Source organism: Gavia stellata, chromosome 17, assembly GCF_030936135.1.
Source record: "Gavia stellata isolate bGavSte3 chromosome 17, bGavSte3.hap2, whole genome shotgun sequence".
NCBI classification, from domain to species: Eukaryota; Metazoa; Chordata; class Aves; order Gaviiformes; family Gaviidae; genus Gavia; species Gavia stellata.
In genome coordinates this window covers 14609032-14622470 of record NC_082610.1, presented here as the reverse complement: position 1 = coordinate 14622470, position 13439 = coordinate 14609032, and the positions used below count along the sequence as shown (strand labels likewise).

General features: G+C 35.1%; 1 protein-coding gene across 1 annotated transcript in view; it reads right to left on the bottom strand.

The window, feature by feature from the left end:
* INSC (INSC spindle orientation adaptor protein) overlaps positions 1-13439 on the bottom strand; it is a 133811-nt gene that overhangs the window by 57633 nt on the left and 62739 nt on the right. The window contains exons 5-8 of the mRNA XM_059826114.1: positions 5095-5440; positions 4536-4588; positions 2753-2876; positions 63-176 (exon numbers count right to left, since the gene is read on the bottom strand). Coding sequence (XP_059682097.1) covers positions 63-176; positions 2753-2876; positions 4536-4588; positions 5095-5440 — 637 coding nt within the window. The remainder of the gene's footprint in view (positions 1-62; positions 177-2752; positions 2877-4535; positions 4589-5094; positions 5441-13439) is intronic.

Here is a 13439-nt window from a genome sequence, read left to right as displayed (position 1 = left end):
TTAAATAAAATAACTCACTTGTATTACTAGTTTACTTTGGATTAATCCATAAATCCCCTTACCTTAGCTATGATACGGCACAGATGAGCACCTTCCTGGGTAAGGCTGAATAAACTACTAATCACTGAGTCAGTGATGTACACATTATCCGACAATTCTATTTGTCTCAGCAGGTTCTGTGTGACATAAGATAATAAACATAATTTATTTCCAATGAAAAACATTAGTGTTATATTTAAAGATAAGATGGAGTAAGATGGGGGAAGGGAAGCGGTGCCCGCGGGTTGGACTTGATGATCTTACAGGTCTTTTCCAACCGTAGTGATTCTGTGATTCTGTGAGTAGAAAGTCTAGTTAATTTAATCCATATCATCTTACTTCTCACCCAGAGAAAGGAAAAACAACATGGGCAGGAGTCAAACTGATAACACTTTAACACATTTATCATTACATTTGAATAGATGTGACCAAGAATAGTGATATTTAAAAATAAATATGAGTAGAATAAGAGGAGCAGGTATATGTGTGAGGACATTCAATAAAGAACTTTTCAGATATTTAGTAAATTATTATTGGCTTTGGCTTGGAATTGAACTAAAATTTTCAGAAGGCAACTAATAGTACTGCTGAAACTGTATCACAAGGTGATAGAAGGTTTCCACCTTATAGATAAGGAATATTTCTATACCCTTTCTAACACTACTTTCTAAGGCTCTGGGTTCATCACTCTTCTCTATATACACAGAAAATGTCATTGACCAATACAGGGAATTCTCATAGAGAAATACAGTTTTTTTCTCCAGTGTATGAAATAGGTTAAATATTTTTATCTTTGTAAATAGTTATCTTGCTTTTGCATGTGTGCCATTATAGCTTCACAGAGAAACACAGCTACCAGAAGAACGTGAAGTTTATTTAATTTTACTCTTTCTGAAAGTACATACAATCATTAGAGGAAGAATTTAATCGTATTTGTTAGGAGGAAGGTGGTAAGCATTTTTATATTTAATCCAACTTTGAAAGAAGTGCGAGGAAATAGCCCACATTTTACACTGTTATTGATACAAGATTCAATTATCTTCCATTTAAGAGGCTTGTTCTCCCACTTTTAGCACCTCCCCTTAGAACAATGTTCCATAAAAGACATAACTTATCAGTTATGAACCTATCCTGAATAAAATCCTGATACACTGATTAGAAAAGAAAGCTCCTGAGTACACAATTTAAGCTGAGAGTTCTGGCCTCTCACACAGACACTTGGTCTGCTCCAGAGCAGACAATGCAGTTGTATGGCAGAAGTGGGCACGCAGCCTGACTGAATGGCTCAGAAAACTGTTCTTAAAAATGTTTTTATTAATGACCTCTAACCTAAGTCCTCAGCCACACAAATACACATGAGATGGTGCAGAATAATTAATTCTGCTCCCTTAAAAGAAAAAGGGACTAGGATTTCAGGTGTGTCAGTAGGTGTCAGAGTGCCCAAAGACAGAATTATTAACAATGAAGAACTGCTCTTCAGATTAAACAGAATAAGCATCAAACCAACCACAACCTACTCACTGAATTTGCAATACGCAAATTTATTTACACACTTCAACTCATATGTGGCATTTCATTTAGTTCTCATCAATCCTAATGAAAGTGCATTAGCAAGTAGCTTCTTAGTATGACTGTACGTCTCCAAACGTATTCTGGAGATTCTCGCTTCCTAACAATAATCTTTTAAAATTATAAGGGATGTTTCTGAAAGAGCCACAACTTTTTTTTTCTTTTTTCCAATCTTAATGCATCAAGGTACGTTAGAATTTAACCAATACCATGCATTAATTTTATTTTAGCACCATTGTAAATACCATTTAACTATTTCCTCTTCACTAAGCCTCTCATTTCCTCTTTTTCTTTTTATGAATTTTTATGAAACATAGAATTTCAGCATAACATCACCTCTAAAATATGGACAAATTAATTGATGATAATTACATTTGGGGGTTTATATTTGAGGAAGATTAGAGGGTGCAAAGGGATTACTAACGAGATCTCAAGAAAGAAACCAGTGTAAGACAAGATAGATTGGTTAGACTTGCAAGTTGCTACTATTTCAAGAATGGTCTAATGGAAAAAATTGAATGCATTTCTAGTCTCAGCCTAATTACTCAGTGTATTTATCTACATTCAATCACCACTGGAAACCACACATCATGCCTGCAGTGTTACAGCACTGTTTCTGGAGGGTTACACACACACATATATAACCTGTACACAACACTGTACTTTATCACTACTTCCTAGAGTGTAAGACATGCACTGGTTAAAATGTGTGCTGTAATAATATACTTGCTATATGTACATCTTCGAAAAAGTTTAACTTTTAATAAGAATCATCGAGAGCAGGAGAAACTTTTTTCAAGGTTTCTAAAGAAAAGCAGTGTCTGCATGAAAGGAAGAGAAAATGTGTCCAAAGTTCTTATTAACAAGATATTGTCCAGAAATTAGATGCCTTGTAATGAAGGGGGCCTATCAAGAAAAGTAAATAACATATTGAGCCACAAGATCATTGTGTTTGGGATTTGAGGTTATTGGAGAATTTGAGAATACAAACACCTAAATCTCTTTGCAAGGTATTTGAATTACTGATCATAATTTGCTGAAAATTGAGAGCTGTAATTATAACCCTCCTCTTAATGGATGCTTTCCCTCAAGATTCAACAATTTTCAAAGACTCTTTTTTTTTTTTTTTAAACTATAAACTAACCTGTGCCTCATGTGTTAAAACCAGCTCTATTAACTGGCCAAAATACTGAGCAACTGTAGTGAGTGTTTCATTGATACAAGATTTCATGGACTTCAGTATCTGTTCATCTTCAGTTTGTATGCACCTGGAAAGGAAAAAAAAAAAGGAAAGGGGTGAAGGAAAAAAGATGCAACAGACAACTATTGTTTTATCAAGCTGGTTGTCACAGGTGAGCTCTGTGTTAATAATGGGGATATAATGGGAATTCAACTGTTCACGTTGGGACACGGTCTTTGTGCCATTAGCATCACACCAGACTTTGATCAAAGCTTTGTCTACACGCAGTAAGTATACCATCAAAAGACAACAGTGGACAGCAATGATTTGGGATCACAATTTACTTCACAGACTGCAGGCCAATTTTTGCTGCAGATGCTGTTTATACAAGTGTAAGTGTTATTTTCCACTTGTTCTTATTGTTAGAGTCACTCCAGGATGCCTGCATTTCAACTGCAGCTGTGTATATCCATCCATCTTTCAAGACCAAAGAAGTGTTTTCGATATTTTAATTTCTTTACCTTCTTTGCCATAGTTTAATGATAGCAGGATAAGGACCCAAAATGAACGTGTGCCCAAATGAGTAAAGTTCATTTAAATTTAAACAGCATACTCAAAAGTAAAATTTGGCCTTCTATGCAGAAAGATTACATACAGCAGCTTTACAGAGTTAGTATAACTGTTCTGTAACCAGTGATATTTGGCTGTAACTGAAGAAATGAGATAAAGATGGAAAACTTCATACAATTCAAATGAAATAACTAATACTTCCTCACAGAAATGCATTCATTTGAATTGTCAAAACATATTCTACCCAGGCAGGCCACTATAATGGAAGATATACTTTAGTTGATCAGTGTCTCCACCTAAACAGTAGGTCCCCTTTTCAGCTTTACCTGTCTTTCACCCACCTATATCAACTTCTTGTCAAACAGACAAGGAGGGAGAAGGCTGATTTGGGGCAGGCACTATGAGATCAGAGGTCTCATTAAACCAGTGTGTCTCATAGTAGAATACAAAAGTAAAGTCTGAGCTGTGTGGGTTTGGCAAAAAGCAATAGTGCTCAAGAAATGTTCTTTCCTGATAATTAGATGGTGTCTTTTTCCCTGATGATCCCCTGAGCAGAATGACTTGCACAGTGTTTAAAGTAAATCAAAAAAATCTGATTGAACTGTGCTGGAGGAAACAGGATAACTTATGTCAGGCAGGGGAAACATCATGAGAAGAATTACAAAAATATTCTTATTTTCCAGTCTCAGCATTCTGGAGTGCACGGAGCTGAGTAAACCTACAACCGCAGTTTAAAGGAATATGTATTTATTTGGGTTTAATTTAGTAATACGTGGATATGTGCATACAGGAACTTGTAGTACGACAGTCTTGCAACGTAAGTTTTCATACCAGCTGAAATCTTGGCTCCACAGAACTTGAAGGGAACTTTGTCACTGATATCATTAGAGCCAGACTTTCTCCCTTGATATCTAAAAGCCCTGAAAAATCCACTTGCATGCAGCTTTGTGTCTACGCCAGGCTCTTTATGCAACAGCAGATCCCATCTTTCATTAGGATGCAGTTTAGATAAAAGCAACTCCCTTCACCCACCAGAGGCTAACATTTAGAAAGTCTTTCAGAGCTGCAGGGGCCTAGTTCAAACATGAGGGTGTTAGTAGATTTGTACTTCTCATTAGAAATTCTACAACACAGTAAAACAGCAAAATGAATATTTAAACTAGAAAATTTAAATTACCTTTCTGTGAACGCTGTAAATTCTGAACACTTGTCTATTAAAAGTTTTTCAAACTGCAGAGAGAAAAAGAGAAAGTAGTTTTAAAGCAATATCCATACACACAATTGCTTTTTAAAAGTAAATAATGCTTGTTTCTGATAATTAGGTGAAAACTCTCCAGAAACATAACATTTCATTTGGACACCCTTTTTCTACTTTTCTGAATAAAACAAGTAGCAATAAAACTGAAGTTAACAAAAAAGTAGTATTTTCTACATTGTAAATGCAAAGGAACTCACAAATGGGGCATCTAATTACTCTAGTCCACTAGTCCTCAAAGCCAAAACTTTTTCAATGTAATTTGTCAACATTATTAACATTCAGAATCAGGCCTACGATAAAATAGGATCCAAAATGAGTCAAGAATGTTTCCATAGCTGAAAAGGGATTAGAAAGTTTTAAACAGGGGACCAGTATCAGTATGTAAGGATTTCTTACAGATTATTTAAAGTAAATTTTAATTATTATAATAAAAAAAGTTAAACAAGACAAACATGACATCATGTGAGGGGCATCCTACCTGGTGCATTTCTTCTGAAGAATTCCTGGTGAACATATTGTATTCATTTATCATTGAACGTACATGGCAGTTGACTCTTACTGTCATGCTGTGGACTCTCTGCCATCTATTCTTCTCCAGCTTTTGAGCAATCCTGGTCAACTCTGTGCTTATGATCCAAGCTCTTTTTAATAGCAGCTGTAAGTTATCACATGTGCTATATTGTGAGGAAAGGATAATTTCATTTTGTTCATCCTTCTCAATGCTGATTGGCTTGGACTGGAGAATACACATACATTCACAGTCTGTCATCAACTTCAAATCTTCCATCCATCGCTGAACAGAGTCCACCTGAATTAAGTGCATGCTAGAATGCAGAGAAAGAGAAAGAAGAACAAGGTAAAGCAAAACAACCTTAGAATAACCACCAGCAACGCGATATAGTTGCATCCACCTGCCAGGCTGCAACTGATTGACAAAAGGCAACTAACTGAACAAACAATTTGCTTGTAGTAACACAGCGACATGCTTGGCTTTCTATTCCAAATGCAGGTTTGGGGTTTCTAATTACCTTTACACCACATATCCTGCTATAAAATTATTTGTGAAAAATCACCATAGATTAGAGATAAGTAAACAGGAGAAATTTAGGCTATACTTTTGGGGAGAAATGTTTCTTGTACATTCAGAGCTTAATATGATGAAGGAGCAAAGTTAGGGGTGTGTTTGCTTGTTGTTTACGGGACGGTACTGTCAGCTTTAGCTAGACACCTTGCCTATTAGACACTTAACATAAATATATAAAACATTTTTACTATCAATAGTAGATACATAATAAGTATATATATAAATATATATATATATATAAATCTAAGAGACAGTAACATAGAGCTAGGGGAAGAAGACTAGAGTTATTGTTAAAAGGAAAGCCATAATGTATTTTCAAATTACTTAAATTTTCTTAAGTTTTTACATAAAGATAAGAAGATTCTCAATGATGGTTGCTGAAATTAACCATGGTTGCAATGGTAAAGACTGACTTTATCAGTATCTGTCCCCCACTAGGCCCATTATATCCCCTCTTAACGCAACATCATTCACTGGTAATAAAGCAAAGCACGAGGCTAACAATTCAAAGAATCACTGCAAGTCTCCATGGCATAGGAGATTTTGATTTTTATATGTCTAGAACACTCTCTGCAGATATAAACACAAGCATGACCAATGAATGTAATATTCACATACACAACACACTTCCAAAAGGGATACTTTATTCAGCAAGAATTTCAGATTTCTGATCTACAATGAAGAAAATAATTTTTCTGACAGTTTTCATCAGCTGAAGACTCTGTCTTAATTTTTGTCAAGCCTTCTTAACATGAAATATTTCAAAATTTTAGTATCTCTTCCTCTAGTGAAAGATGGATTGATACTAAATGATTCCAAAGAAGTGAAGATGAAAGGTAAAGAAGAAATTAAATTAAGTGAAAGCAAGAGAGACTGGGCTTAATTATTTTTTTCCAAACTTCTATTGGTATCCTACAGCTAGTCTGACAGTGTAGTGGATTATTATCAACCTTCTGGTTACACGCTGCAGTTTTATAAGATGCTATACCATAAAGGACAAAAAGAAAGTTTGTTTTATAGCCCCCATTCTTCTAATCCAGACACTGATTTATTGTAACTCAGCATCACAGCAGTAATGCTCTGTGCTGTTACATAGAGCCTTACTGTTAGAACAAAATCTCAATTACGTTAGTCAAGCTAAGGATGACCAGGCGGAAGGCCTTTTTAATTCTTGTGCTTCCATTTATACACTGAGCACCAGCTGAACTCAAGAAATCTCCTTCCAAACCACTGAAGTAATATTCCACAAATGAGCAAAATTTATTAACATACATATGAAAAGGAGGCTCACCTCAAATATAATTTCATACAAATCAACAGCAAACAAGACACAAGAGATCAGTTTCATTGATCCAATCCCCTTTTTCACACATACAATGAAACTACTTTTAATTTTAAACTTTACAGGCTACTGCTATTTAAGATCTTTATTTCACTCAGCTTTGAATATTGTGTAATTGAATTTCATGATCGATTGTGGCTTGCTTTCTTCTTGCTATGTGTAGTCTCTTATTGCCTTTTTGGATCTGAAGCAAGGTTTCCTAATAAACAAAAATAACAACTTTAGAAGTTTGAGACCATGATTTATAATGATGTGCATAGTTTGCATGCAGTACAGGATAAACTCATTTGACACAGAGTAATGTTTTTTTCATTTCTAAAGTGCACCATGATAATTGATTAAATCTCTGTTTACTAAGTACAAATAAATTCCTACATTATAAATTCATACGGAAAAAACCTAGAATAGAAGGTTAGTCAGAAAAACCAAAATTCATATTTCCTTTAATTCCAAAAGCCAATATTCACTCTGAGGAGGAAGAAGGATGTACAAAGAAATCAGATGTTAACGTTGTACAAAAAAAACCAGATGTTAAAGAAACTCTCTTTGTTTGCCTCTGTTCCTGCTAATTGTCAGAAGTACAACTGTAGAATTTAGGATGTTCTGTCATTGAAACAGTATTCTTTAACTCAAAACAATGGCAAAAATAATACCATTCACTTCCTTCCAGACAGAAGAACGACAGAAAACTGTCCCTGCTCACTATGTTAGCTTTTCTGACACATTATTCTTTAAAATACACATATATCATGATTACCTAAGTGAAATACGTAAATGATTCACCTTCATCCACATCTCCCTGTATTTAGAGAAAACCTTCCTAAGCATTCAGCAGACGAATTTGTAGACTAATTTTTTATATATTAAAAGAAGGAAAGCAAAAATTGTGATCATTCCTAATTAGCTATTAAGAATCATATTCCAGACAGCATTTACTGAACTCCAAAAACAAGTTGAAAATTTCCATTTTGTCTCCCCATTACTGAAAAAAAAAAATATAATCTACGCCTACAAAATAAAAACAGCCATAATGGGTCAGACAAAAAAAAAAAAAGCTGTCTAGCCCATTATCCTGCTCCCAGCATGGCCATTAGGAGATGCATAAGGAAAGATTATAAGAGGCACGGCAAGAGCTGAGCAACCCCTCCTTCCAATCTTCTGGCAATTAGCGGTTTAGGAACTTCCTAAGCCAGAAGTTGTGTCCGAGCAGGATGTTTTTACAATTCATGAAACAAAAGTAGCCATAAATCCCTTTTTGAACTCAGTTAAACTTTTGGCCTTTACAACATCTAGCAGCAGTGTCTCACATTGTTTGATTATTTTTTGTATGAAAAAGTGTTTCTTATTTTTTTTTTTAAACTTGCTGCCTCTAGATAGTAACAGAAGCTCTTCAGTTCTTGTATGCTAAGAGATACTGAAATGATAGTTCCACATTCACCTTCTTCATGCAATATCTTCTCTCAGTTACCTGATTTCCAAGATAGAGAAACTCAGTCTGTCTAGTCTGTCACCATCCAGAAGCGATTCCACTCCTCTGATCACCCACTTACTCTCCCCAGCTTTTCAAAAAGCCTTTTCCAGTTTTCCTGTGTCCTAAGATGTGATGGCAAGAACAGAACGCAATATCCAAGATTCAGGTAAATTATGGATTTATAAATTTGGATTACATTTTCTGCACTGTCCCTCATTTCCAAGAATTCCCAAAATTAAATTTGTCTTTTACCTAAGTGTTTTCCAGAAAGCTGTTTTGTTTTTACCTTCCACAAAATCAAAATATTTTGATTTTAGAATCTTTTCCATGAATGATAATACATGATTTAGAGTTCGCTATTCTATATATGTATGATGAAAGAGATTGTTCTTCAGTTCCCTTTCCCTCCTCACATGCACTACTTTATGTTGATTAACATATAATTTCTTCTGGCATTTTACATTTCAGTGACTCAGTATTGTGAGACTTTTTGTGTTTTCACATTATTTTAAATTAACCTGAACAGTTTTGCATCAGCAGGAATTGTTGTTGTCCTGCTACCTTAACTATTTTTCAGGTCATTAAAAACATTAAGCAAGATTGGTTCAAGCATAAAGGACCTTACTGGTGTGATTTCCCCCAGTTCTGTTCAACTGAGCAACAGGCAGAGATCCTGATGTATATAGATAGTTGTTCCCGACCAGTTAGAATTTCTGAATTTAGTATGTCATGGCATATTGACAAAAAAGCAATTTATCTAGACTCTACACTATAAAAGCAGCATTTCATGTAAAAATAGCAGTAAAAATAATTCAGTGCAAAATAAAAATTCAAAAGAAAGTCCCCAGCATTTCTTCAAAGTCATTTTATTTTAATTGAGGTTGTAAAATATTTGATGACGTCTTCAAGAGCACTCAACTGAACTTGAGTAACTAACAATTTGAATGCTCTGAATTCTAGTGTGCTTGCCAAAAAACAGAGTCTCTTAAAAATTGTGTTATTTTGACAAAATCATTTAGTGTCACTAGCTGAGACCAACTTAGAGCTACAGCATGTTAAAAGTATATTGCTTCAAAAGACCTTGCTCAGACCTTGTTTTGTACAGATGTTTCTGCACTATATAACACATTGCAGGGAAATTTCACATCCTGGAGAAAGACTCACATTAAAAAAAATCCCATTTTAAATTTCTAAAAAGAGGCATATCATATTCAGAGTTCTGTTACCAGCATTTCTCTTCTTTTTTGCTATTTTCTATCATCTAGTAAGAAGTTTGTAACTAATGAATCACAAGATCTTTAGGATAGACAAGATGGATTGACCTCTAAAGGACTGCTCTATCTCATGTTGGTGCTACATGAAGACAGAAGTGAAGAATTAACAACTAGACAATTTGTTTAAAACTTCCAGCTTGGAGCTCTTTACTACAATTTTACTGGCAGCACATACACTTCTTTTTTAAATTGCAAATGTTATAATGAAAAAGAGTTATACCTCCATTTTAGCACCAAGTTTCACTAAGTGCAAAAGTTTTATGTTTTATAACATTGTGTTGAAGTCCGAGCTGATCAATTCATGTGAATAATTCCAGCGGTCATATTTATAAAGTGTAAAGACTTCTGCTCAGTCAAATTATGTTTTCGAGGCTTCTTAGCCTTTTTATCCATTTTCACCTATTATGGCAGATTTATTATCAATCCTAATGATAGCATTTAGTACAGCTTCCAGATAAGCCTACGGTGAAAGTCAATGCCAAGTCCTACAACTGCGCTTAAATTTATTATTCTAATTAGCAGTAGGTAATTAATTGGCAACAAACAACTTCTGGAATGTATTTAGCCCCCTCTTTGAACATAAATCATCTCTAATTTTTTTCTAATTCATCTTTTCAAAATTATTCATAGGCACCCAATATACCCAGGGCCAGTTTCTACATCAGTACAATGGACAGCAGAACTCAGCTCTCAGTGGAAGGATTTAGTGAAGGGCCACAGAGATGGCTCTTATTTATCCTCAAGTTGCTTTACACAATATTAATTGCATAAAAGAGCCTTGTAGATCCATTATATTGTATTTGCACTGATTTTAGAAAAATTTTATAGAGCTAACTAGAGAGCTAGCTTAGAAGATACAGAATAGCTTTAAAGTAGCTGATTTTTAAGTGAACACATTTGCTTTGTAGATCATTCCTAAGGTAATAGAGTTCTATGAATATTTGGTATTTGTAGTTGATATGGCAAGCTAAAAGATTAGCCAGATGATTTGCACTATATTCTTTTTTTCCCCTGGATTTTACATTCTTCTTTTCCAGTAGAAGATCAGCAATCCAACTTCACTAGGACAAAACATGAGTTTAGTGTGAATTATTTAAACCTTCAGAAAACACTGATAAAGGCAAGTTAGTTCCTAGTTTTCAAAAAAGTTAACAGGCTATATTAAAACAGTATTTTAATTTGCCTCAATGTTTACTCAGTCGTTACAGTTACTAAAGTCTAACCATTTCCCCAAATGAAGTCAGCAACAGATAATGCAAACTGCAGCCCTGAAACATTTCTCAAAACAAAACCACTTAAGGAAAGGTACACTGTAGTCAGCCAGATATCCTGAAGTGTATTGTGGAAGGCAGAACTCTGTTAGCCAGCTTCGATCACCCTTGTACATTTTAACATCTCTATTTAATTTAGGAGTCAGTTTAAACCACAAAGAAACGCAGCAGAAGTAATAGAGGCATTACCACTAGTTTGAGGAAGCAGCATGCCAATGGGCAGAATAAAAAATATTAGTAACAAAACCAGAATAACTCAAAGATCACAAGTAAAAGACAAGTGTATTACAATAGTGGTAATAAGTTAACTGTTTTGTCAACTAGGGACACCTCAATATTGGTACTTTTCTAGTAACTGATATCTATGAATCTCTTCACCTGACGTGAAACCAATAGTGGTCCGTCCTTGACATTTACTGAAACTTCAGTACCACCAAATTCAGTTTGGCATCTGCAGTCTGGGGTGATGGAGTTACTCAAACCACCAGCCTACTCAAAATCAGTGCTACTATAGAGAAAATATGTTAAAACCACAAACAGCTTGTGCCTTGTTAAGCATCCATTTGATTTCTGCAGGGAGATGAAACGAAGACCAGCCTGTGAAACTTAGAACTAAATATTTGTGGTCAGGCTACTGCATTTTGTTAAATCTTATGCATTCACCATTATAGAAATGTCTATAAGGAAAGTAAAACACTGTAAACACTTGTAATATATACGGTATGATGTGTAAATTAACTATAGCTTCATTACACCTATTTAAAAGGCCACATAAATAATTTAGTGTTAAGTGCTGCACCAATGTTCTTATCAGATCTTTATGTTTTTCTGAGAAATTCTCACTGTACGTTGTCCCTCTAAAAATGTCTGGAAACACTATACCATCCCAGAATTACTGGCACACTACAGAACATAAGGAAGATACAATATAAATTCACAGACCAATTCAGCTTGCTGATTAGCTATGTAAAATCTAGGATAAACTTATATATCAATTGTCTTTACATGGTTGGAGTTTAAAGTAGGGCCAGGTCCTTTCCAGCCTCTGTCAACTGAAGGGACAGTCAGAAGGCAAAAGGACTAGTTCAAACTGGTTTTGTGGATTTTTTACTTTGTCCCTGGTACATTACATTGCCAAAACAGTAGCTGTCTCGACAAGCACAAGCTACTCAGTTCACAGAAAGTAAAGACAGCAATAAAAGAGAATATAATTTCCTGACAGAAAGGAGGAAAATGCTAAATAAACCCTGCTATCAGCAAGTTAATGACAGTATAAGACTGCTAATTGGCCTGCTTACAGGCAAAGCTGAACAAACAGTATGCTAATTCTGTGAATGCTAATATTGTCACAATGATCACCAACTAAAATATGACCACTGAATTTATGTTTGTATAGTATTATTAAGCCATACTTGCAATGAATACTATTGCATCTGTTGTGTTGTTATGAAGTAGTAAACTGACTAAAATATCCAAAACCAATTAGCTTGGTGAACCCTGTGATACTGGCATATTCAGACTTAGTAAACTGTTATGGACTCAGATTAGATTTGATGGACTTTGATCCAACTTGAGGAATCTACCAGACCTAGAAGCAGGCAAATTTAGCCACTCTACAATTCAGATAATATGGTAGCTGGGGAAAAAAAATGCTCTCCCACTGGCCCTGCTGCTTGAGAGTCCATTCATGTTGAAGTAGGGCTGGGGGACTGACAACATAAATCCACTGCTCCTAGATCCCTTCACCCAAATGTGTTGGTATGAGTTACCGACATGTTTATATTTTTTTAATCTCCATTTGACCACTGGTAAAACTAGAAATGAAGGTGAACTTATCAAATTCTGCAAGTGGAACTCCGTGATGGAGCACTTTTTTCTTTTTTCTTTTTTTTTTTTTAATATTGGCCTTTTTTAGTCTGTCTATGTGTAAGAGAGTCTGTTACTCATTGAAGGTCAGAGATAACCCATTCGGAACAAAACATTGATCATCATGTAAACTCTGCTTTCCTCTGCAAGTTCATTTCAGCAGTAGTATGCACTTCATCAGCTACACTGGCCTGGATGTTCTCTGGGCTAAGATTTCTCACTTAGCCAAACCTGCTAAAACATATGGCAGTTTTGTGCTCTGCACAAAAAAAAATTAGGATAAGACCATTCAATTAATTCTCTTGGATCAACACCTGTTCATTTTTAATGATATTTACAGAATATGAGATACACAGAAGAGTTTACATGAAGTAAAAAAAAAAAAAAAAATCAGTCCGCTGACCAAGCTTTGTGAAGGATATTGGCTCTTTTGCTCAGCATGTTACTTGATCATTTGTTCTGCGGTGAGTAAACAGATTCTCTTCATTCCTCTGGCAAATTGCTCTTTGATGAGC